The sequence below is a fragment of the Denticeps clupeoides genome, chromosome 13, assembly GCF_900700375.1.
Source record: "Denticeps clupeoides chromosome 13, fDenClu1.1, whole genome shotgun sequence".
Taxonomy (NCBI): Eukaryota; Metazoa; Chordata; class Actinopteri; order Clupeiformes; family Denticipitidae; genus Denticeps; species Denticeps clupeoides.
This window is the reverse complement of record NC_041719.1, coordinates 14,118,090-14,144,835: the sequence shown is the minus strand read 5'-3', so window position 1 is coordinate 14,144,835 and position 26,746 is coordinate 14,118,090. Positions and strand designations below refer to the sequence as shown.

Genomic DNA, 26,746 nt, shown 5'->3' with positions numbered 1-26,746 from the left:
AATTGGTCAATGGATCAATCTGTTCCTATTTGGAATAGCGTCCCTCACAATGAAATGGGAGTCAAAGGTAACCTTAAGTGCATGAAATTAAACACTTGGAGGGGATGAGAAAATCTTTGTGCTCCTAATTACTGGGTGTCGAGTGGATGGTAGGTGCTGAGTCGGTAGGCCCTTGCTGAGCAGGAGAGGTTTTGGCACCGGAGGAAGCCCAGCAGCTGTTCTGCAGTCCCCGAGCCCAGCAGCAGGCTAATGGGCAGAGCGCTTTGTCTCATGTCCCTGAGCCTGGCTGCAGGGGATGTATTGATAATCCCCGCAAGGATGTCTCAATCCCCACAAGGCTTGTGAACGAAGGTCCCTGTGTAGTCGTTTTGGCTTTCTACTTTGACACTTTTCTCCCCACCCATCTACCTCTACACCACACTGAGGAGGAAAGAGCCCCCTCAATATATATAGAAAAAAAGTTAGATCCTGTTCTATTCTGTCATCCTTGGAAAGAAAGAGGTGAGCGGGGCAGTGAGGACACCGTTCTAAGTGTCCAGAAGCTGCTCTCTGAGAAGTGTTAATACTGGCTCGAGAATTTTTTCTTTCCTCTTGTTAAGAAAACAGGCCTTTTTACCCATTAGCGCACCCAGCTCTGCACACTGCATCCCTTGTAGCACCCAGGAGACCCGGCATTGTGGGGAGTAGGGCCTGTGTGACAGCTGTGGTCACCTTGAGGGCTGAGACTTCATGTTCGCCCAGCACTACTATGAGACACACTTGGAGGGGCTACCAGAAGGACAGTACTGCGATGTCAAAGACTGTAATGCATATCACACTTCTATAGCCAGATCTTCATACAACCCTGAACACGTTCAGGCGCTGGAAGAATATCACAAAGCAGCAGAATAAGAAACCTTGGCCAATAACTGATAATGCCTCTTGGAAAAGCTGGGCCAGAGGTCAATCTATGACAGAACTGTCTTTCAAAAGTATTTCTATTACTGATGTGTGATTCTACATTGCTTCTCTGTAATATTTTTATGTGGTTCTCTGTAATGCATATCGAGATCTGAGAACCATATGGATGAGTGTTTGGGTGAAATTTAGTAATGAAACAAAAAGCAAATTACATACAAAAGCAGGTGAAGCCAAATAGGTTTTAGAGACTAAATATGTGTTTAAATATGTATATGGGTTCAAATAAATGTGTTTTAAAATCAGCTCACAAAGATACAGAAATATGTTTTTTTTTAGAACACCAAAAAAATATACTATTTAGTTAATTAACTATATTGTTACATGTCACTATGATTTAGTCTATTTAATACAAGGTCCTTTTTATGGTATCTTATCCAAACTACACATACTGCAGCTACCAATAAAGCTCAATGTTGGAGGATGAGGCCATGTGAACATCTTCACAAATTGGAATCATTGTCATTATTCTCTTTTCATCTCAGTCAAAGATCCCAATAACTGTTTTGCTGACTGTCAAGTTTAAGCCGGCAGGAAACTGTTCTAACTGTTCTTTCATTATTAAAGTGATTATTTTCATACTAGTTGCAGTGCTTGTGGTTTCAACTGTTGTCTCCTTCTCAACAAGGTTAACTGTGACAATAAAGTGGGTTTATTTATAAAAATATGCGGCACTCTGGGTGTTGAAATTGAAGTGATTGTCATTGTGACAATCACACTGTGCACACAACGAAATGTGTCGCCTGCTTTTAACCATCACTCTTGGTGAGCAGTGGGCAGCCATGACAGGCGCCCGGGGAGCAGTGTGTGGGGACGGTGCTTTGCTCAGTGGCACCTCAGTGGCACCTCGGCAGTTAAAGATTCAAACCGTACAGGGATTGGACTGCTGAGGACTGGGATAAAGTTTCTCTGATGAAGCCCGTTTCCGCTTGGGGCATCTATAAAAAAATTATTGTCCGGAGAAGAAAAGGTGAAGCTACCATCAGTCCTGTCTCATGCCAACAGTAAAACATCCTGAGACCATTCCTGTGTCGGGCTGCTTCTCATGCAAGGGAGTGCGTTCACCCACATTTTTGCCTAAGAACAAATAAAGAGTGGTACCAAAACATCCTCCGACAGCAACTTCTCCCAACCATCCAAGAACAGTTTGATGAAGAACAAGGCCTTTTCCAGCATGATGGAGCACCGTTCCATAAGGCCAAAGTGACAACTAAGTGGCTCGGGGAATGCATATCGAGATGTGAGAGCCATATGGCTGACATTTTGGGAGAAATTTAGCAATGAAACAAAAAGCCAATGACATTCAAAAGCAGGTGAAGCCAAAACATTGAAATGTTGGGTCCATGGCCAGGATATTCCCCGGACCTTAATCCAATTGAGAACTTGTGGTCAAGAGGCAGGTGGACAAATAAAATTCTGACAAACTCCAAGCACTGATTATGAAGGAATGAGCCATCAGTCAGCATGCCAGGAAGAATTACAGAGATCTTGAGGAAAAAAGGACCAACATTGCAAATATTGACTCTTTGCATAAACTTGTAATGGTCAATAAAAGCCTTTGAAACTGTAAAATCTGAATTTTTGAATTTTTTCACAGGAATTTGTCATTCTCAAAACTTTTGGCCACGACTGTACTACATCAAGTACCGCTGCTCATTACTTCCAGTATCTAACCACTAGAGCTGCTGCTATAACATCATGTGCTGCTGAACTAACCTCGACCTTCAGCCTTCAGCTTACAACCGCAGCACTCCACTGTGAATTTCTGACGCTATTGCACTCTGTCTCATGCATTATTGCTTAGGTGGCTCACACGTGTATTCGCCCTGTGACAGACTGATGCCGTGTCTAGGGGGGTTGTTAGCGTCTTGCGCGCAACTGAGCCTGATAGATTGGCATGATGGACTCTGATGAGCAGGATGCTGCCAACGGACGTATGTAGAGATAAACAAAATCGTCCATTACAAGACACAGTCTTCTTAGACGGTATTGACGGATGCTGAGTAACACTCTGAGAATATCACCTTGAATTAGAGATGCACAAGGCGCGAGCGGAGACTCTCAGCAAAGCCGGACGTGTGTGTGGATTCTTTGACAGGGGCCATTATCATTCTACTGAGGGCTGCTGGGACCGGTGGGAGAGTGAGTTGCTTTCCGAGGTTATCCGTCAGCTGTGCCGCTGCTCCCGGCGGCGGAAGGATGCCGTAGACACGCCCATCACGATAATGTCCTGTGAAGGATGTTATTTCACCGCCGTGTGGCAGCTTTACACGTTCAGAATTGTTATTCATGCCAATAAGGGAAAGACAGGCAGGTTTTTTTTTCTTTTCACTTTCACTTTCACATCCAGTTGTGTCCAAATGTGGGCAGCAGGACTCCACAAAACGTGCCAAATGAATACTAATAATTGCAAAACGATGGCACGTAGCCTTGCATCTTTAATGAGAGCTTTTTGCAAGGGCAGGAAATCAGCTGCCTCATTTTACTCTCTATTTGAAATCGTGCTGGATTGCAACCAATTCTTTTTTTTTAATTCTGCCCCCCTCCAAAAGAGTAAATATTCACCAGTAGGTGTTTCCGGTCACATTATCCAAACGCTGTCCGAACACATTATCACATTTGGTCAGCTCGCATCATGCTGCTTCCAGAGCCGCATGCCAGCGGGGTCTATGGTTTCAACCACGATTGGCCCTCTGTGCTCATTTTAAACTGGGTCAACCTCTGGGACCTGTCTCCAAACGGAAGCGGCAGGTGAGCAGTGAACTCTTGAAGTCTGAGATCCAGACACTCCGAGCAGAGTTTGTTTTTCTCCCCTTATTTTGGAGTAGAGAGGGAGCATGGCAGGTCAGGGAGTCAAGACACATTGTCTTCTTCCTCTGAAGACGGCCGTGCCATTTGGGGAGGTCTTCGCTCCACACCTTCTCAGCTGACATTCGGAAAAAGGGAAAGGGATGGTGAGAGAGGCTTCCTGCACGACCCTCGGCTTTGGCTTTAGGAGTGCAGAGAGCTGGCTGCCTGCCTGAGAGTGCAAATCAGCGGCAGGCTCACCTCCATTTCCCCCCGCTCTCAGGTCGGGTCGAGACACAGCCAAGGCTCAGGCAATTCTCACATGAGACGCCAACCTCTGACACCGGTGTCACTTTTCAACATGGGGCTGGCCCGAGAGGAGAGCGTGGGAGGGGGGCTGAGGTGCTGGGATTGCTCCTACAATCCAGAAGACGAGCACTCACACCTGAAATAAAGAAGCGCCACAGCCAGAATCCCCAAAAGAGTGAAGACATGAAAGCAAGTGACTCGGCGTTCCTGTTCGGAGCCCTGCCATATGTTCTGCTCTGCGAGAGAAAATGAAACAAACCACAGAAAGCCAGGGATGTCAGAAGCATTTTATTGCTATGTAAATTATAAAAACAAAAACACTGCGCACTGAGAAATAAAAAAATGTGCAAAAAAAAAAAAAAAACATATTTACAATGGTTCAAATGACACAGGGGGCAAAGGGGGAAAACATAATATAGAATTATCGTCTCCAGGCTCATTACTAAGGGAATTAAGATAATGGATCACCTCGACACTTTATGGCCAGATGTTATCATCTGTGTGAACTATGAAGTGGGCTGTTAAACAACACGAGCTACACAGAAGCGCAGTACCCACTTCCTGCAAGTAATTAGATGTGATATAACAAAAGGCCCCTACTGTAATTGATTACTTTTTAAACACACCCTAATTAAAAACCAAATTAACATTACTGGATGTGCTCAACGTTGGCACATCGCTGCACGCACTGGCACTTTCACCTGGCAGAGGAGGAGAATTGGATACAGCTGATAAAACACTTTTATGGCAAAATTACAGTTCGACTCAGACACAAAGCTCTAACTCTAGCAGGGAAAATCTAACCGGGTATCTCCATAAAGGGATATTCCCATTATATAAAATACTGGACATAAATACAAAATATTTAACACATGTTTTCAACAATAATTTAACTTGTTTAACGCTAAGTTCATGAAGTGAAAAAAGGGTAACACCTTAATTTAAGGTTGGATGATTAACTATTTGTTCGCAAGTGAAGTTAATAATGTGCATAAATGTTTTAAGAAGATGTTAGTCAGCTGATTAATTATGTATTGATTACAAATAGATCTGACATTGGTGCCTTTTCATGCATCAATAATCTGAAATTTTTCTTAATGATTACCAATGTATTTGGAGGTTTGTATAAAGTCAGCACAATTTTATTGATTTTATACATCTTTAAACATTATTATACATTTCACTGAAAAAAATTCTGAAAAAGAGCCAATTTAAAAAAACAAAATCATGGTGGTTCAGTATCCAAATTATTTGGAACAACTTTAGCTGTAAGCATCATACATTATAGGCCTTTATCACAAAAGGCACATTTTAGGCTAAACAGTTAATAATATTTACCAGCCAATCACAAACAAGTATGTCACCATATAATGGCATAATGAACCTTATTGTTAACATGTTAAAGATGTCTAATAAATATGAATTACTTGCATATACCTTATAGTGCATAATTCGTTAAACTCTTCAAGTCAAAGGTATTTAAAGATTTAAACTATTTCACTTGTTTACCAAAAAGTTAAATCACAATCTTAAACCAAAGTGTTACCAAAAATAATTGCACGCAAAATTTCAAGTATTTCCATTATGCAGTCACTTTCCTGCTCTATTGGCAATGTGTCAGAATGGAGGTTTCCGTGTTTGCATGCAGAAACTAATGCAATCATCTGCAGACCTTTCTGGACTGCAGGGGTGCATATTTAAAACAGTATTTGCTGAGGTTTAGTCTGGCCCCCTGCGGCACAGCTGTAACGTATACTAATCTCAAGGGAAGGCTTTGCTCGCACTCTATTCTTTCTTGCTTTATTTTTTTATTGTGTGAAAGGCGACATTTCCAGTCCGAGGGAACACCTCTTAGCCGTTCCCCTGCCTGCCCTTTCAGAAAACTCAAACAGATAAAGGAGCTCAGCAAGAGGTTGAAATACAGTTCCTCAACACACCAGGACCAAAGAGAGAAATAATAGTAGCGTGAAAATAATGCAATCCAAAAGGTGTCATAATTCATGAAACAAATTTTAAAAGCAGCACCAAAAATTATTTCACACATTGTAAACAACAAGTAAAAGAAAATGTCTTCCTTAAACAGCGCTCTCTGAATAATTATTTATCGGTCTCATTCCTAGCTAAAGCATTCACTATATTCATGACTTTTTTTTTTTACATCCAAGTAATTCAGTTGCTTTAATTTCTGTTATTTTTTTTTAACCATTTGATGTCTTTAAACTGTACAAGCAGACAGCTATACATCAAGGTACAGATCAGGAACAGATTTAGTGTTTATTTATCAGCCTGATCCAACGTTGGCAGAGCTCCCCGGTGACTTAGCAAATCTCCCCCATATGCTTGGCACCCAGGGGGGCAGAACTGGCGCTGGGGATGGGTTGCGAGGTCCAGATCCACTCACCTGTGAGTGGCCGTGTCGTGGGATGTGGGGGCGGGGACGAGGACGGGCTGATTGGCAGAGGTGCGGGTCAGAACTGGCCCATTCTTGCGGTGAACAGGTTTCGGGAGCGTGGCCCGGCAGAGGACACGCGGCCAAAGCTGGCGGAAGGCCACTTGATGATGAACTGGGAGGTCACTGGCAGCAGATACCTGCACAGACGGAAGAGTGTGGGGATTGGAAGGGAAAAGATGCAACGACGGGGATTAGAGAGACATAGCTAAAGGTCGACTAGCCAGATCAGGCTGCATTAACCCAGCGTTTCAATCTGACACACGCCCCCTCACCGCCGACGCTTGCGGTGGTGGAGAACGAACGCCCAGAGCTTCCTTGGGGCATCGAGGACGTGGGTGGACAGGCTGCTTTAATAATGATCGATGTGCTGCATGTCAAACGGCTGTAAAGTCTTTGCCAAGGGTGATGGACTGGCACGTCGAGTGCCAATAGCACATTCCGGTTGTCTGCCGTTTGTTTCCCCGCGAAAATTGCGGCGTGATAAGATAATTAAGGTCCAGCGCAAGACATGAAGGTTAACCAATCGAGACAGTGAGTGACCTACTTCGAGCTTCGCCCCCAATAAATCAGCGCAACAGCAAACTGAGGGCTGAACGCGGGTGTCAGCCGCGTGTGACGTCTTCAAAAAAGTAGCCGAGACTTAACTTTGGCAGCGGGCAAACAGGGTGGCTCCTCGTGCAGCCGTCCCTTGTCCTGCTGGCACGCTAACATGGAGCCTGTGACAGTCTTCCTTGTAAAGTATTGCCAGGACAAATTAGCTGAGCTTTCCGCTTTTAAGCATACCAAAAAAAGCCTGGCACCGGGGGCATCGGCTGCAACGCGGGCCTGCCCAGGAGAGTTGGGAGGATTCAAATTAACTTCATTTAGTTCAAGAAGAATGTCCTTGAAACCGCTCAAGTGTACCGCCGGTACTTGTTAAGCGCATACTTGATGCAGAGTAAGTACCAACATATCAGCTACTCGTGCCGAGGAGCGGGGGGGAGGGTGTGGGGCTTCCTCCGACCTCCCTCGCACAGGCGCCAAAATAATGAAGCCTCCGATTCCAAAACCAACATTCGGATCCAGATATTAAGAGTCGGCGTGTGAATTGGGGTGCGCCCTGTTTATTGCTGGTTTTTATTAGAAAATCTGATGCTGGGGACACGTCGAGGAGATCAGCACGGGTGTCAAGGTTTCCCCCCATTACCATATATATATATATATATATATATACATATTGGGGTTTTTCTCGTTGATTTATTTTGTGGTACACACACCCTCTGTCAACTGAAGGAATTCAGAAATTCAAAAAACCGGCGCTGTAGTTGTTTTCTCCTCTACCTCCACTAGAATTCCGTTTCAGGAGAAGTAAGGGGACCCATGAGACAGTCCATCATCTCCAGCCCAATCACACTGAAGGCTGTGTTTAATTGGCCCTAAACTAGACCTAGCACTTCTGCCAGGTCTTCATCAGCTTTTGATCTTGGAAAGGCGAATATATATATATATATATATAAAAATATTAAAACCTGTTTCCATAAAACCCTTGAGAGCCAGGCTGTCAACTGTCAGGAGGCAGTAAATTTACTCGTTTCGTTGTGATGTTCATTAATAATGCAGAGTGCTTGAGAACTTCGCCCACATGCCTCACATGTCTGCTGTCCTGCAGGCCAGTCGTTTAAATAGTGGCTGCTTCACAACAGTGTAAAATGAAGGAGAAATTCTCAGCCCTCCTGCTTCTGAGATCGTCCCGTGGCTTGTGCTTTAGTGTACTGGCAGCGTGGCGCTGTTGCTGTTACCGCCACTGTTATTGGTGGAGGTGAGAGAAGCATGACAGAGACAGGGGTGAGAGAGAGAGAGAGCGAGAGAGAGACAGTGGTCTGACTGATGACTCTAAGGCGTTTTACGTAGCCATTGGAGGACGTGTAAAGTGTGTGTGTTTAGGCCACATGCCAGGGTGGAAGATGAATTGGTTTTAAAAAGGTGTGTGTGTTTGGGGGGGTGCGGTTCCGCTGGCTCCCTGACAACGTGACAAGACGGTGCTCACACCTCCTGCCCGTAACGAGGTGAGGTGCATACACAGCCAACGGCACAATGACTGGGTTTGGTCCCCATTGTTCACAGCGAGCAAGTCAGTGAGTGAGGAAAGAGAGGCAGAGAGCGAGAGAGAGAGAGACAGAGAGAGAGAGAGAGAGAGAGGTAGTAGAAAAGTGGAACAAAGGAGAGGATGTTGTTGTGCACCGCTGTCAGCAGGAGAGACCATAAGCAAACATCTGCAGGCTGCGGCCTCGGTCAGCGATGTGCCCTCTTCGGGCGCGTGTTAACAAACAGAGAGCGGAGCGGGGGTGGAAGACTGTGAAAATGGGAGAATGCGTGATCTGAAGCAGGCAAAGGAAAAAAGACGTGGGGTGCATGGGGTGGAGTGGTGCGAGACGCATCTGGTTAAGCGGTTTCTGGTACATTTCATTCCCACACCTCAGCACACTGGACAGTAGGGGTGTAACGGCCAAAGGACCAAACTCGTAGGACAAAACTCACGGAACCAAACTTGTCCTCTTCAGTAGAAAGAGACGGAAGAATCAGTCACCGAAATGTGTCCAGGGTGGCCTAGCGGTTAAGGAAGCGACCCCATAATCAGAAGGTTGCCAATCCGCTGAGGCGCCACTGAGCAAAAAAAGCATCGTCCCCACACAATCACAAACGTGTCCTCTTATTAAAATCTCGACAAAAATATGCAGATAAATGATCAGCGTTTTAATTCCAGCTTTCTAACGCACGATCTAGTGGATGTGACACCCACCATCTCGTATAATGCGGGAATAATTGCTGCATTAATAGCCTGAACTTCCTAACTATTCAGGATAATGATTTCACAGTTTTCATGTCATAGTGCTGTGAAATGTAAAAAGTATTATACTGAGAGCAGGCTGCACCTATAAGGGCTGGGGACAAATTCATAAGGACTACATGTATCATAATTTTGGACCTTTCGTGTTTTCTGTATTGTTACCAGAGAGACACTTGTGCTTTTTTTCAGTGTAATGTATTGCACCAATGAAAAAAAAAGAAAATGAAAGTAACGGTGTTGAAAAGAAAATGCTAATCATTCAAGTCATATAGCAGAAACTGAAGACGTTTAGGGTTAATAATTCTGAGCCTCGTCTGATTTTGTAATTGAATTAAGCTGCTCTTCGGGGGCCTGCTGACCTCCTTCCCATTAACAACAAGCCTTCAAGGACCTATGAAAATGTATTCTGCGGGTCCTTGCCGGGTCGCACGGGACGGGCGGACATGTCCTCACCTGGTGTCGTCCCACTCTGGGCTGAGGCCGGTCAAGGAGCCCCGGGAGTCCTGGACGAACTTGTAGACAACCAGCAGGCAGTCTTTACACAGCTGCACTACCCTCCGGCAGCACTGCAGCTCCTGCACGGTCACCACCTCACTGCTCCGGCCGAACGAGCTCTCCCAGGACGACCTGACAAAAAAAAAAAAAAAAAAAAAAAGCAGTGCAGGAAGGCCTTAGGAAAAAACCTTAAGGCATATCAACAGCGGCGAGAACATTCCGGGTGCTCTGAGCCTACCAGTTTCAGGTGGTAGATGTTGGAAAAATGTCAGAAACGTTGCATTTTAATCAGCATTTCATACAATGTTTACCTTGTGTGTTTCTAATGACGTTTCTGTGCTGCTTCTTTTATTCACATTCGCACGTTGAGAATCACAGGCAGTGGTTAGAATCATTCATTTTTTTACATTTTAACTAATACAAGGAGTCCGGTGGTTTTAAAAATATGACGTTTTTACTATTTTATTTTATTTAATGAATAAAGATGCTCATTCTTATTCATATCGGCCTTCAGTGTAGATCTCTGACGTCTGCTCTGTTGGTTCAGCGGCGCAGCCTGGAGGAGGGATTTCCAAAATATTTGCCTTATGAACATGCAATAATCACAAAATCTCAGAGTTGAATGTGAATATTTGCTGTGTTATTTCTTGTTTGCTAACAATTCCACAAAGACCAGAAAAAAAAAAGACAAGCATCTAATTTAATAAGCTCGTCAGAGAGAAGGACCAAATCGCGAATGTTGTCACTCAGGCGGACTGGTACGCTAATCCTCAGCTTTGATCAAGCACACAAAGGGAAAAAGAGGTGTGATCAAATTATTTGGAATTCCATAAAAGAACAAAGAGCAGGTCCGTTATCTTCGTTACCACAAATTAATTCAAGACCACAAAACATATTTGAAAATTTCTCTTATTTTCTGAGAGAAACAACCTTGTTCCGGCTAGAACTTGTGCACGTGGGCTGCAGCAAGACGTTTCAAACTTGGAAGAGCCCACAGCACCACTTTTTCCAGCGTGAAGCCATGGCCTTTGTGGCGCTCTTCCCGCGAATTAGCCACGTCAAACGCGCGCCGCTCTGTTCGTTCAAAGACGCCCTACTGACTGTGTGTCTCAGCGCCGGAAGAATAATAGGGGGTTTTGATGTCTCTTTTCATTCACCGCTTAAAGAAAATACAAAAAGGCCTTTCAAAGCCATAAAATTCTTCATAATAGTCGCGAGCCATGTTTGATTTGTCATAGATGAAATATTGAGAGGCGTGGGGATTTGAAGTGTACATTACCAGCGAGCTGGCCTCTCGCTACACGACAATGCCCACCCGCCGAGATTATCCCCCGCGCCGGCGGCCCACCTACTCCACGGCCGCTCCTCTGATTAGAAGCGAGCCGCATGGGGTGTTCAATGCAGCCATTAATCCCTCGCCACCTCACACCCTCATCAAGCGAAAGGAACCTGGTCTGGAAGCGCTGCCGCGTTATACGTGGCCGTCTGTCAATTATGAGCGCCAGCACAGGAGACGGCTGTCCACGTGGCCCTGGCAACCTGCTGCTTGCACGAGGAAGCGCTCACCAATGTGCTCACATAAGCTCTTTACGTGTGCAAGTTTCTGCGAGGAGATATATATACACGTGTGTGTGTGTGTGTGTATATATATATATATATATATATATATATATATATATATGCGCATACATGGACTTTGAAAGGCCAGTTCCAGGAGTTTTGGTGCTACTTGTTACGTATGGGGTTAAGGGTGTCTTATAAAACAAGAAAGCATCACAATCTTTAGTGATGTTTGTGAGTGTGACGTATTTGACAGGTTTGGGTTTAAATTATCCAGAGAGAGAAAGCAGCACTTATAAAAAACACATTCTGGCCATCAAAAATAATTACACGGCAACAAAAAACTGTATCACAAATGAGTACATGGCACGCACTGGCGTGCTTTATTTTCTTCAAAATACAAGAATGAAGTATTACATGGTTCTTAATTGTTTTAACTATTTATGTAAACCCAGAGGACGCCTTTAACCCTATAAAATTTCAAAATTTCACTAAATAAAAATCACCACACACACTGATCAGTCTTCGAAATTAGTCAGTAATGTTGGTTTTAATGTTATGAGGCATCTGTTTCTCTAGCAGACACACATTTTACAGACATTTGTGTTTGAAGGTTTTAGGGCAGATGAGATGTGGATGAGATGCCTGGAGACCCCAGTTCTATTCTTCTGAGGTGGGATCAAAGGCCTCAGAATTGGACCAATAGCAGCCATAATGAAACAATAGGGCAATGCTTTCGAGGGTGTATTGGATTTAAATCTGCCAGCAGGGCCCCCAAACATGAACTCTTACCCAGAGTTGGAGAAGCAGTTCCACAGACCCTGCCCGTGGCTCCAGAGCAGGCGGTTGAAGATGCGGTTGAAAAGGCGGTACAAGTGTAAACTCTCCACATCTGGCTCCCTCCAGACCCGCTGCAGCACGGAGCGCAGGTTGGTACGAACAATATCCACAACCTTTGCAATAAATGAATCCAATAATTCATAAAACTCTTAAAGAAAGCGCAAATACAAATAAATACAAACACACACACACACACACACACATATATATATTATTTATATTTATATATATATTAAGCCACTTGCAGCGAATGAGGTACAAAGAAGCCTTGTGCTATAAGGTAAATGCAGAAGCAGAGCAGTAATTGCTCGGAATGCCAAGCAGACGTGAGCCCTTCTCACACACTTTAAGACCCCTCTGCCCCTCTCCTTCTCATATCTGAAAAGAGCTGTACTTTTTTTTGGGGTGGAAGGGTGGGGGGGTCGAGTTTTCTAGTTTTATTACTGACGCCTGTGATGTGATGTGACATTCAGCAGATATGCCAGATTTAATGGCCTTACTGATGGCAACAGCAGCAACCATCCTGGCCTGGGGGGGGGGGGGGTGCACACACCCCCGCCTGCAACTGTCTGTTCGTCATTACCGTGGGTTTCAAGCTCCAAAATTTTCAGCTACCATGAAATGTCCTGTCAGTTTTATTACGTTTGGAATTTTTAAACGACACCAGAACATGAGTTTTGCATATCTGCATGCGTGACTACTTCTGGTTTACAGTCCTGCATCATTTAACCTGAAAACGATGATGTCCTTTTTGACAAAAATTGAATGCAACATGTACACAACTACCGAGACCATAAAGAGCTGTAGCTATATGCTGAATTATTTATTATGCCCGATATGTTAAAAATCAGAAGTGAACTGGAATATGACAGAAAATAACTAACTTGTTTGTGTTTTAAGAGCGCATTACCCTCCAAATTCAACACCCACAAGCCCCACCCCTTTTCATTTCTCAAACATTTCAGAGTTAAAAAGTGCATTCAGGTTTGAGCAGTGACGGCCATACTGGTAAAGGCCCATGTTACGCCCTCACAACAATAAATCAATGAGGAGACTCACCTTTCTCTGTTTAGTAGAGTCTAATTTCACCAGCCAGTAAGAGGCCACTTTTGGTTTGTGGTATTTCCAGTTGTCAAGAATCTGAAGGTGAAAAATAAGAGCAGAGAAAAATGAACTGACGGTTATTTCTCATTTATGACATGCCTTCACTATCTGGTCTGTCGGACTAACAGCAGGAATAAATGAAAATAATGAAAAACACTTGGATTAGAGTGCTGGAGACACTTCATTCCTTTTAAAACCACTCAACATATCGATTTGCGAGTGCTTGAATACATTTGCAGGCTCATCAATGGAATGCTTTTGCCGTCTCTGTCTGTCCCTTCCACAGTCCTATGTCTTGCTGAGAACCAATCCAAATCTCCACCAAATGTTTCCACTCAGAAGTCATTTCAAAGTCCCACATGCTCGAGATAATGTTTTTGTTCATTCAGGCACTGCTGGATTCATGAGCATTCATTTAGTCTGACAAGAAAAAACTGTCATAGTGACATAAGACACAGACACGGATCCCTAATAAAAAAATAAATACATTTAAAAAAGGCCATACACAGATGCAACCTAATAAGTAAATGCAATTAATTCCAATTTGATTCTTCATCATTCCCTTCTTAGCAAGTGAACGGTTTTCACTGATGCACTTTCCCTCGCACCCTTTAAAATTCCTAATGACTTTTCTGCTTCTTCCTCGAGCTGTGAAGGAAGCAGAGCCCCATCCCCAGGCTGGCTGTAAATGCGGGTAACCGGCGGCTGCCAAGTCCTGCCGTCCTCGGTGTGCTGCAGCACCTGAGTGAGAACGTGTGTGGAGCAGGTGCTGCCGTTCAGCTGCACGACAGCTAATGGTCCTCATTAAATGTGCAGGTGGGTAAATAATTGTCTCCCGCGAACCAGCGGACACAAAAGCGCAAAAGTAGAAGAAGGGAAAAAAAAAACACACACACACACACACACACACACACACACACACACACTTGCACAAATGAGTTTGGGAAGGGAGCAGGCCGGGTGCCAGGAAGGTGGAGATGTGTGCCTTTTTTGTGAGCGGAGGCCAGAAGGAAGCCGAGGCCCGAGAGCAGGGACGCTGTCCCCCCCCGAGACCAGGAAGACGCGCTCACCTCGTCCAGAATCATTTCGGCCTCCTCCTCGCTCCTGCCCGGGAAGCGGATGCGCATCTCGCTGAGCGTGGCCAGGGTCTGCTGCGTCAGCTCCGCCTCCTCCTCTTTGGTCCTCAGGTTCAGCAGGGACTCTCCCTACAAGAACATTATCGCATTGGCAAAACATGATGGCAAAACAAAACTAAAGACCAAGATGAATTAACACGTGTAGCACAACCGGGCTTTCTCCCTTCATCATCACTTTTCAGCAAACGCTTCCCAGCTCAGCAAGACGGCGGCGCGGCTGTGCCGCAGTTAAGAGCCTTTCCTCATCCCTGCCTCGGAAACAGAGGGATCAAGAGGAAGAGACCCCATCACTCAGAGTCTGTGGATCGGAGCGAGCCGGCATAACGACTCCCAACTCTGATCATATGACATGGAGACGCATGTTCAATCAAATAAAAATCTTGACTTCGACAGATGGCTCACTTCAATCAGAATAGAGAGCAGTGGTGGGGTCACAGTGGCACTTCACACTCATGTGACCAGAAGCACATTACCAGAAGCTATGTAGAACTATGATTCAGCATCAATACTTAATGAAAACACGCACATTCTTAAAATCTATGAATAAGTAAAATGCTAATTTGTATGTAATTTGCACGGTGGCTGCAAAATCATTTGTATTTGTGTTTAAATAAGAGTTTAAATAAGACTGAGAATAGTGTTTTTGTTTTTATAAATTTTTAGTGTTCATTGATGAGGACAGAAGATTTGACATTTTTTATAGGTTATCCATCTTCAAAAAGCCATATTAATAATTATGCTAAAATGTGTAACAAGAAACATGTATAAGCATTGGCATCACAGACATAAATTGGAGTTCAGGCTGTGCTGTTGTGCTTTGGGGAGATTTTGGCTGATTTGTTATATGGCAACACTGCCAACTGGTCAGACAAATGAATGATAAGTTAAGAAAATATGATTATAATTTTCAAGGTTATCTAAGGTATCCAATAGGAGTTGTAGCCTAATTATAACGCCATAATTAGTCATTAACAATAAAATGTTTGCTTATGTCTCACCTCTCCACACACCTGTCAATCAGTGATATTCATGCAGTGCACTTCCCACAGACAGCGGGCAAAGTTATGAGGAATGACCTACTTTTGGAGGATTTTCTTCAGAGAAACCATAATTAAAAAATGAGTGCAATGATCAAATCACTATGAATTTTGTGCGTATATATATACCTCATAAATATTACAGAATTGGTCCTATCAATTGTGAAGTTAGGAAAGATAACATTTTGAGAGATTAAAGTTTGTCTTACAATGGCATCAGTTTATTTCTAGTGGAATAAATTTCACTGGATATCAATATTTAATTCTTCCACACACAAAACTACAAATGTTCATTTTAGCCTTTTGTTAGCTTTTAGTTGGATGTGGACCATTTCAAGCTGAGAATGCCTGGATGTGGAGCCTGACACTGATAGAATGTTAAATTTTTTATTATTTGCAGATGAAGGTATGTAAAACAGGAAAAAAAAGAATCTAAGATAATAAAAAGAAGCTAATCTGGGACTTGCCATGTTAGAGTGGATGGTTCCTAGGCTGCTGCTGTGGGGGACTCTGTAGGCTGAGCCACTGCGGCTGAGAGAATGTGAGCGCGACACTGTGTTGGGCCGCATCAGGGCTGCTGCTGCGGTGTTGGTCGCAAGGGTGGGGCTTTTTGCCGCTCCCGCCCTCGGCTCATTGGTGGGCGACTGCGCTGTTAAGGAGGATATGGAGCGCGGACAGGAGATGGAGCGTCGGATGGGCCCTGAAAGGACAGGGGAGGCAGAGGGCCCGGCCTTTATCGACTTCAGAGGTGGCTTTCCAAGTACTCTGCCTGAAAAAAAAAAAGAAGAAGAGGAAAACACACACAATAAAGAAAAGAGAAAAGACAACAATAAAGCAGTGACCCAAATAACTCTACTCTGAGAGCTGAGAAAGGCCAAGTGTTCACACAGCAGCACTATCTGCTCCAGCTTTCAACAAGCCAGCCGGCTGGATTTGCTGTCTGAATGAAGTACGGGGCGGGGTGCGGGGGAATAAAAATAAATAAAACATTCTCCCCTCTCTCCCCACTTCTGACAAAGGCCATTCAAACGTGGCTTTCAATAAGCAGAAAACCATGTGCTGGTCTTACTGGTTCCCTCTCCAGCTCGGATTAGAGTGGCGGCTCTTGCCCGCACGCCGCCCCTGTATGGCTGGTGTTGAACGACCTCCAGTTTGACCAACAGCCAGGGCATGCTGTTCCGCCACTGAATCTTGAGGGACGGAAGTTGCCAAATCGAGTGCATTATAGGGGCTTAGCTTAGTCTGCCCCCAGATGGGTTGTGCGAGTGGAGGGAGTGAAAGTCACTGCAGCATGGCCCCGGAAACACCAGCCAAATTACCGCTTTGTCCTTCAGTCAGGAGCTAATAGCAAACCTCTTGTTCAAGCAGAAAATGACTCCTTCTGTTGCAATATTAGAAAGAAAAAAAAAACATTTTTTGGGACCCCCCACACCTTCCCCATCAGAATGAAAATAACTAAACCCAAACCACTGAAGCCGTGGTCAAAATGTTACATACGTGTTTATGAACCCCGGAGGAATGTACAATTTATCAGCCTTCAGAAGTAGACGTGGAGTTAACTTCGGCCAAGAGTTTTTTTTTTTTTTTACTTTCTCTTTTCTTTTTTTGTTCAAGGTAAGCCCCCCTTTTCTCTGTAGTTATCCAAAAGCTGTATTTTACAAGCCCTGAGACCTGAGACCCCATCAGATTACTGGACTGGAACACATCAAAAAAGCTCATTAAAGCAACAGAACATGTGAGCCGAGCGGGGTCCTCGGCAGCTATCGCATGCCACATAGACGCAGTAAAATAAAGAGAGGCTCCGCATTGAGACATCAGATGTTGCGACCCTAATTAAAAAGATGGATTTCGTCAGTTTCATGTATTAATTAGGTAAACAAACGTATTATACAGATTTACATCTGTAATTTAGGTTTAGCTGGCGCAGACAAGACACATAATACATCTAAAGTCGGACTGGGCAGACGGTGTTCTTGGAGCCCGTGTGTGTGACTGAGTGTGTGTGTATTAGAAAACTTGTTTAAGTAATTAAAGGACCCTCGTTGTCATCTGGAAATCATCAGGAAAGGAAAGGCCTCTCGTATAACAGACTCCGGTACAAAAAAAAAAAAAGAAAAACGGGGGAAATAGTGCTGAATGTCCTGCAAATATCGGACATCTTAATGGGCCTGGCTGATTGGTAATAAAGACATTCCCAGACCCATCTCAATTTCCAGGCACACCCACCCCATACTTACTGGATCGCTCGGATGATTTATGCTTGCTCTCTCCCAAGCTGTATGAAACCGTCTTGGTCTGGCGGAAGTCGTCCTTCTGCTCGTCGTCGTCATCATTCTCTGAGGCCGAGGAGCTGCTGTTGTTGCAGCTGCTGGAGCTGGAGCTGAAGTCCTTCTGCCGCCGGGGCACATGGGCACTTTCAGGCATGGAAGTTAGGGTCTGTCGTGGGACATTGTGTTGCATGAGTCTCCCAAATGTAGCTACAGTTAGTCAGTGTCTGATCAAATAGTTAGATGAAGCAAAACTATGCTGGGGGGGTTGGTGTCCATAGTGGGAATGTCAAGCTGTAGAAGCCAAGTCAGCAGGGGATAGTTTCACGGAAATTGCATAAGGCATATAATGTGGGACATGTCAGATTCTCTCATTCACTAATCCAATGAATCCAATCAATCTGATTCATTTGGCAAAGGTCATGGTTTCATCGGGTGATTTCTGCTAACACCCCCCATGGACAGCACGAGGGGTATTGAGACAAAAGAAGATGAAAGGTATTTTTTGTATTTGGTTTTTTGTTTTGACTGACAGAAAGGGCTTTTAATTGTCCAGATTGAGGACGAGGGCATGTGAGATCTGTCAATCATCCCTATGAGCTCCACTGATAGTGTGTAAAGATATTTTACTTAAACATTATTTAAATAAAGAAAAACATAACCTGACCTTAGGCAGAACAAATTTTACAAAAAATATTTAACTGTTTTATTGGCCCCCACCTAATTATATTTGAATTAGATCATTATGAGTAGTAGTAGTTTATCTACTGCCATTGTTCTGTCAAAACTGAATTTAAGTCGTTTTTAATTTTAATTACTGAATTGCTGACTTTTGAGGGATCCTCAGAAACCCACCACGAGACCTTCAACCAGCCTAATTAATGTAAGCAACACAAACTTTTTGATGAATTTATAATTACCTCCGTTACAGAAGAGAGTTAGGAAACAGAAAAAATTATGAAATTGTCTATTTCACACCATGGAAGCATTATTAAAGTACCCACAAGTACCCACAGACATGGGCTTGTACAATCACAGGGATAGAGGGAGGGTAGAGCTGGAAAGACAAGGAGGGGTGGAGGGAGGGAGGAGACAGCGGGAGAGATGCGAGAGCGAAATGAGTAGACGGGACGCGGATGGGGGAGAGGGGGAAAGAGGGAAATCTCTTCAGATTTGAACTAGTGCCTTGGCACGGCCTGTCTGAGTGTGAGCTGCTTAAGGACGACCCCGCAGTATTTAAATTGCTTCATTTCAAGAACACTCCTGAATTTTCCAGATGGTCTGTAATATACCCCGGGGAGAATGTCTATCCATCACAGGGGTGGGCTACGGCCTGGGCAGAGCAGGGAATCAACTCACACTTCACAAAAGTTCAGATTGACAAGTGCAAATTTATTTGACCCCCCCCAAAAAATTGTGCTTGAACAAGTAGATATCCATGTACGCTTTTAATATGGTACGAGATACTCCCTCCCCTCCCATACAGCAGCAGTCAAATCCCACACATCCTACATAGTTAGAAAAAAGTCGTTTTTTCATTTTTTTTCATTTCCCAGGAAGATGGATTAAAAATGTTGCTGCCATGGAAGCTGCTGGTGGTGCGAGAGAAAGATGAATAGGTTTCTTTTTTTCATACCTTGGATCCTCTTTGCCGGGCGGATTTGCCCATGAGCTTCTCGTCGTCCAGTTCACACTGCTCCAGGAGGTCCAGGATATCTTCTTCCTGTGGATGCAGCACATTTGCCTTATGTTAGAAAGGGCCTGTGGGGGGGACCAAGCAGCCTATTGCAGAATGTATTCTGACCTGTGACACCCCATGTAACGAGCATCTTAGTAGAGTGTGCTTCACGTGATTTTAAACGTGTTTTTAAAGCAAATATTTATTCATTTTCAGTTGTTGATGTCTTGCATTGTTTCATTCCAAGGTCTCAGGCTGTTCAAATTTAGCAATTTTGACACTTTAATCTTTAGTATTTTAATGTCGTAGGAGGGATCCTGGAAACAGCATGCATAAAATGAGTTTCTACAGTGCAGTTTAAACATCTATAACATCGGTAGCTTCTTGATGAAGAATGCATGCAGCTTTTTGATATTAAACCATTATGCACTCTCTACAAAAGGCTTTTTATTGATCTCGTCTGGTTGGCCGTGGAGATGAAATGTATTAAAATGCTTTGCTCTGTTCAGGGCCAACGTTCTATTGTTGCAGAAATGGAGATTAAATGCTGTTGTGCGGAACAGGCCGGCTGGTGAGAATGTGGACGGGCCGCAGTGTGGGAGCTCGCTGGGAGCGCTAATGTCTGAAGAGCCCTGCCAAGGAGAAAGGTCAGAGGCTAATGCAGAGCTGGCACCAGTTCATCTCTTCATCGTTACCCAACCCAACCAGCTCTCTCCGCTCAGCATGGCCTGCCTCCTATGGACACGTCTTCCTTCTTTTGCTACCACGTCCCATTCTCAAAGCCTTCCCAGTCTGGGCAGCAACCCCCACCCCTTCTTCCCTCTTCCAAATTTCATAAATCACAAGAGAGAAATACAGGGAAACTATGAGTTAAATATGAATGGTGGCACAAGAGGATAGGCAGAAGCAGAAGAGCTGAAGACGCTGCGGGGCTTTTAAAAATGCGCTTTTTAAAGGACCTGTGTACAAGGACGTGATAACAAAGGAAGACTGAAACATCATTTTCCACCATTTTCTTTTTTTTTTAACCAACTGAAAGGGTCTAAATAGAGGGGAGAAAGGGAGAAAGAGAGGGGTAGAAGATGGAGCTGGCAAACACTGAAGTCAGCCAAGTCTCAGGTACATGCCTTCATTCGTTTCAGCGGATTATTCATTTCCTTTTGAAGTGAGGCCGCTCGCCCGGCGAGAAACGTCTCAAAGGCAGCCGAAAGCAGGCTTTCGTACTTCTCCAACAGCAGCTTGTCATCTGGGGGATAAATACGTCTGTGCGAGAGAGAGAGAGACAGCGTAGAAGGGGGTGGCGAGGACAAGGGGGAGGAAAAAAAAAAAAAAAAGAAATGGGGAGAGATGAAAAAACAGCGATAGAGCGAGAGAGGAAAGGAGGAGTATTGGGGGGTATTCAGAGGGTTACTATGGTGAACCTCGTTTTCATGCAGCACACATATCTTCCTTTTTCACGAAAAAATTGCATTAGAAAAAAAAAAACGTTTTTGCTAACATGACCAATACGGCTTGCTTTGCTTCGGCCGATGTGCTGGGTTACCGGGCGGACCCGTTTCTCGAGCCTGACGCTAAACCAGCAGCTATGAATCTTTATTCTAATGCCACAAGGGACCCATAAGAGTTCAGGTCTATTTTTATTTCATAACACATTGAAATAACATCACTGTTTGAGTGTGGCCCTGTCATGAAAAGAATAAAATGGAGCCACAACCTTGATATTTACTTTTTAGATGGAACATACAAGCATAACATATGTACGTCACAAGCATTTAAAACACAAGCATTGGCCAGGAGTCACAGCTCTACCATTAAATCAAAGAATCAAAGATGACAAAACACGGGGACGTGAGGAGAAGAACAATTCTTGAAGAAAATCTTTACGGCTAATTTTGTGTATGTTTAGCAGACATTCCGCTGGAAGAAAAGTAAATCGATATGTTTTTCTCCTCCCGCATTAAACCGTGAGCGGTTTTTAAACAGTGGCCGGTCTGCCTAATTACTCATAGGATATATAATGGGCGATGGAGACAGTAATGACCACATGTGGAGGGTTGTCTTTGAACTAGTACCCCCATATCTCGTCTCTGTTTCATTTAATGGAGGGCTAAGTTAGTTAGGAGATTCCGCTAATGAGGTGCCTAAATCAGATGCTGGCGACGTGCTTCCGGACTGTCACTCTTTTTATTAGTCACATCCAGAGAGGGCTTGTTTATAGGTTACAAAATAATTTGCCGCCGCCGCTGAACGGAAAGCCTTTAGCTCCCTGGGAATTCAAAGAAGTCCTCCAGCGTGAGGGGGAGGGGTAGACGGGATGAGTGAAGGGCACGCCACCAAACATCAGCGACACCCGTACCACTGTGGCATCCGTTGAGGTTGAGAAGGGGAATAGTTTAAAACCGTGGCGTCTGGCGGGCCTTATCAGAGGGACGTTTCTGCAGCTCCTCGCCACGCATGTGTTCTGGACTCATGCGGGAGGATCGTGGGCGTGGCTGGGGGAGGGGGAGGCGCGCATCTCCTGTTCACTTTGACTCTTATCGTCTTTCTGCAGAAAGTCAACTCTCTCAATGTTATTTATCCTCGCGGGAGCACGCTGCTCCGTAAATGACCCTGTAAACGTAAGTGGAGCCCAGGGGAGGCTCCCGTGGGAGACCCCCGCACACATCCTCTCCTTACCTGTAGTTACCTAGATGTCGCTTTTCATGTTCCTCCCTGGAGATCTGCTTGCGGACCTGAACCAGTCTCTCTTTCTGAAACAAAAGAGGAAAAAGGAAGTAAAAAAAAGGAAGCTCTCAAAAATGCAGCGGCGAGATTCATCAAATCTGAATAACAATGCAAAGGGCGACTTCTTCCCCATTAGAACTCCCTTAATAAAGTCAGCGAATGGAAGAACGAACAAAGGCCTCATCTCTACACTTGTTAATACCGCAAGACGATTCATAATTCATATGGATTTAAGTCCCCCGTTCCCATTTTAATACATCAAAAACTATAATTGTGAAAAGGTCAGGTGGTCAATTTGCAGAGGACCAGCGGGGTACCTCCAATTACCGTCGCTGATCTCTGCTAAATGCTCCAACACACTCATTCATCCAAGCCCAACTCCAATATTTGAGCCATTCTTGTAGTTCGCAGTGGCCTTTTAAAGTACCACCTACCTGCGAATGTATTATAATTCGCGCATCACATGTTATACATGAAAGGTTGATCAAAAGACTAATCAAGTGGTTGAATGTTGTCTCAAGGCGCACAGCCCAGACTCATAGCTTGAATCTCTCTCTCTTGAACCTCTGCATCCCAGCATATCAGGGCATGAATAATTAAAAAAGGCACAGTAATTTTCTGTCTACAAGGGCCAATACGTTGTTGTATTAGACAAAAGTTTGAGGCGCTTTTGAGCCTCAATGGAAAAAGAAAAGAAAGAAAACTTTTGAAGCCGAACCAGTTCTTCTTTCCTCCTCTCCAAGGTATGCCGCTGTTTCTCCCACTCAGAGGACCCGGCTGAGAGCTTCTTCATGGAGCCCTGTCCGTACAGTCGTCGTTGAGCCTCAGCCTTCTGCTGGGCCAGGTTGCGCTTCTTATCGCTTGCTCTTTGATAAAAGAAAAAAATATATATATGTACATGTTTAGCATGCAAGATTGTTCCATCTTGGGAAAAGATTCTGAAATCAACAGCTAAGGCCTTTATAGCAGCAATGTGCCACTATGGGTAACAGTGTATTCTGAATTTAGAGGCACATTTTCACTTTTTGTTCTCTTAGTACTTTGACTGAGTGGAGATCAGACTCCATCGGCGAACAACTGATCTCCAGAAGGGAGAGTCTGTGTTCAGTGGAGTAGAGAGGCTCGGTAAATGGAGGTGCAAGCTCTTTTCATTTTGTGAAAGCTTGCAGCACACAGTGCCTTGACAAACAGTGCTTGTCTGCTTCAGGTGATCAAAACATAAAAAATAAAACAGTAACTGAAACTATTTTTCTCCTTACTGGCTACTTCTTTACATGCCATTATGGTTTATTTCTGTCATAATCATGCTCTTTTAAACATGTCACAGAGGGCTCACACATAGAAGGCTTAAAAAATGCAACGCAATTTTTGCAATGCATAATACAATTTGAATAAATTTCAATATATATATATATGTGTGTATGTATGTATGTATGTATATATATGTATGTGTGTGTGTGTGTGTGTGTGTATATATATATATATATATATAAATGAAGCATATGTTTGTCCAAATGTGGCCTAAATCATATAGGGCATTTAAGCACACCGTAAAAATATAGAAACTGTACAAGTCTGAATGTCCATCAATGGGCATATTGTTGCAGACAAGACTAGCTAATGGTTCTGGTTTATAGCTAATGGTTCTGGTTTATAGTTCTGACTAGTGTATCATTGTATTTTTTGCCATTAGTGATAATGTGAGTATTTTCATTATCGTCACAAAATAAAATCTCATCATTTAATACATTTTGACAAACCTTAAATTGAGAAAATAAATAGTGGTTGAAGTAAGCCACCTGAACACCAGTTCTCTTGATAAAAAAAAAATGTCTCTGTGTTTTGACAACCTAGGTCATTTGTAGCTGCCACTATTTTTCCAGCTCAATTTTTCAACAAGAGACCCCTCTGGTTGATTGCGTACCTCTTTTTTCCTCTTCAGAGCATTTGAGAAGCTTGACAACGCTAGGAGGAAATAAACTGTCCCGAAACTGCAGAGTGCTTGCGAAAGAGTTGCAATATGTGGCTCTGGGAACTTTCCACTGTCAGCATAAGACAAACATATACGCACAGTTTGTTGACCTAGTGTTGTTAAGCGAGGAGCTGGAGAGTATGACTGTTACTTCTATCTCACACCCGAAAGTGTCGTGTTCAATTATGCAGCGCACTAAATAAATGGCGAGAACGGATGCCTTGTTATAAAAAAAAAAAAGACAAAGGACCTAAAAGGCAGGAGCATACAAGTCCCTTTTTTTTTCATTTGAATATTGCCTAATCCCTTTCAGATTTGTGGCTGTATTTAAATTGCACTACAATGACAAAAGTCTCATAGGAGACTAAAGTCCCCAGTGCCGCACGAGGTTTTCATCTTCTGCATTTTCAGAAATCAAAGCAAGTGAACAAGAACTGGATTGTTTGGCTCCTTCTCCCACAGCTACAATAGGCCCATTTTCACACTTTTTCATGTTCACGAAACGGAAGTGGTCAGAGAGGCAGGCAGCCGAGGAAAGATGGTGGTGAAAATACTTAGCAGATGTAGTGCTCTGCTTTGCGTCAAACACGACCACAATAAGCCTTTCATCGCTTTCCCCACAACACCATGATATCAATGTAAACTAGTTAACCAGGTTACCCTAACATATTAATAAAAGAGTGTTTAACCTCTCAGAAGTGGAGAAACACAACACATTTTAGTTAAGTCTTGCAAGAATGTAAAAAATTCCAGCTCATTTTTTTTTTTATTAATGTGTGTCATATGTTGTCATATGATGTACCAAACAGGCTAACATTTACACCAGATTTTGTTTTTAAAAATAGTACAGAAAAAAGGCATTTGTACACTTAAACGAGACAACTCATAAAACATGATACACTACACTGGACTGGTCTTTTGTCCTAATGTGGTGCGGTTCCTGGGTTGAGCTATATTTAGCCACACAGAGTCAGGGAGCACAGTCACAACTAGAGGTCAGGTCTATGATAATCAATCAGCAAAGAGTTGCCTAGGGGCTGCAGCGTGCACGCTCACAGACAGAAACAAATACGCACACACAAAGCGAAACGCCTGAATGCAAGATGCAGCACAAAGCGAGCAGCACAGCGGAGAGTCCCGAGCCCGGTTTCTGCCTGTAGAGATCCCGGCGCGCATTCAGGTGGACTGTCGGTTTTACCAAGTCTTTTTCAATGACGTAAAAAAAAAAAAAAAAAAAAAACGCTATCATACAACATTGCTTGCAGATGTTGAGATTTTAAAACATCAAAAAGAGTCCACAAAGTTTCTGTGGTGAAATAAAGGAATCGATAAAATCGGCCTATGCCATCTAGAGCTTGACTGAGTGCTTTTTCTTTAACTCTTCCCGCCCTCTTTCTTTAATGGGACTCAGGAGATTCTGTCCAACGATAGCGTGGTAGGGGAAAGACAAGGAAAATGCTGCTTGAGAAAATACCTGATGTTCAGCAGTTTCAGAGCGTTGAGCAAAACCCCTTTCTTCACATCATAATCAATCTTCTGATCGGTCCCAAAGCTCGGAGCACGATTGATCTGTTGAAAAACATGAGAAGATTTTTTTTTTTCATTTCATTCTATCTTCGACACACTTTCAAATTAATCCCAAACGACAGTGAAACAGAAGCATTTTTTGGTTTGTTTGTTATTTCTTAACTTGAAAGAAAGACGGGGAAAGCTGGAGGGTGAAACGTGCTAGAGAGGTGCTGGGGGGGGTGTCTGTGGGGAGTCCTTACAACCTTTGACCTTACAGGCGCACACATCCTGTCCGACCAGGGGGCAGCTGTCACTCGCTGGACGTGGCCGTCGCCGCTTCCCTGACAGGACAGGGTCTCTGTGTGCAGCGCCACTCGACCCCTCCCTGCCCTCTGTGCAGCAGCTAAGCCCCATACATATCGGGCCTTGATCTGAACCTCAGGAACTCTAGCTCACCGTATAAATTGACCGGTCTGCGCCGAGTGCAATGGAGACTGCGTACAGTAGATACTGGCTGAAAGGGCCCATTGAAAGGGTTGTGACAATGAATGCGACAATGACAACCCCTCTTTAAAAGGAAAACAGTTGTCAGGTTTCTGAATTCAGGTATCAAGTGTTATTTGTTACATGCCAAAATCAGTTCTTTCTCCTGTCGCTCCAGATGGCCCAGAAGCTGTTAAAATGCAACAAAAGAAGTAAAAGGAGTTGGGGGGAGGGGACACTGATTGAATTGCCTTCCAACATAAAGGACAGTTCAAATAACAGAGGTAGTGACACTGCTAAAGACAGGATAGTTTTTCAGGGCTGGAGGTTCATAGATAACAGCACTTCTTTAGTCCTCGAGGAGTGCCGACGCCACCTGTCTTGGCCACCCGTAAAAATTTGTCAGCGTAAATCGCCCCATGTTAGTGCACTAGCATACATTTTTGCAAATTGTTGGCTCAGTTGTGAAAAGACTTAGCCTAGCAGCTAACCAACTCCAGTAGCTGGCTGCTAGCTTGCCAATACCATAAAACTACACACTCAAATACTGCCTTCATTGGTAATGTCATAATTGTTAGTTCTGAGCTCATGAATGGCATGTTTACTAGT

General features: G+C 43.9%; 1 protein-coding gene across 2 annotated transcripts in view; it reads right to left on the bottom strand.

Annotated features, from left to right (window-relative positions):
• Nucleotides 1-4,326: 4,326 nt before the first annotated feature.
• Nucleotides 4,327-26,746, bottom strand: part of ttll7 (tubulin tyrosine ligase-like family, member 7) — a 47,718-nt gene continuing 25,298 nt past the window's right edge. Inside the window, exons 10-22 of one of the 2 annotated variants that reach the window (XM_028999819.1) lie at nucleotides 25,620-25,714; nucleotides 22,892-23,039; nucleotides 22,126-22,199; nucleotides 20,577-20,712; nucleotides 19,408-19,494; nucleotides 17,742-17,940; nucleotides 15,972-16,273; nucleotides 14,402-14,536; nucleotides 13,287-13,367; nucleotides 12,180-12,340; nucleotides 9,786-9,959; nucleotides 9,023-9,148; nucleotides 6,507-6,642 (exon numbers count right to left, since the gene is read on the bottom strand). In XM_028999819.1, the coding sequence (XP_028855652.1) occupies nucleotides 9,064-9,148; nucleotides 9,786-9,959; nucleotides 12,180-12,340; nucleotides 13,287-13,367; nucleotides 14,402-14,536; nucleotides 15,972-16,273; nucleotides 17,742-17,940; nucleotides 19,408-19,494; nucleotides 20,577-20,712; nucleotides 22,126-22,199; nucleotides 22,892-23,039; nucleotides 25,620-25,714 (1,677 nt within the window). In that variant the 3' untranslated portion in view covers nucleotides 6,507-6,642; nucleotides 9,023-9,063. Of the gene's footprint in view, nucleotides 6,643-9,022; nucleotides 9,149-9,785; nucleotides 9,960-12,179; nucleotides 12,341-13,286; nucleotides 13,368-14,401; nucleotides 14,537-15,971; nucleotides 16,274-17,741; nucleotides 17,941-19,407; nucleotides 19,495-20,576; nucleotides 20,713-22,125; nucleotides 22,200-22,891; nucleotides 23,040-25,619; nucleotides 25,715-26,746 lie in introns of both variants that reach the window. The other variant, XM_028999818.1, reaches the window with a different exon arrangement.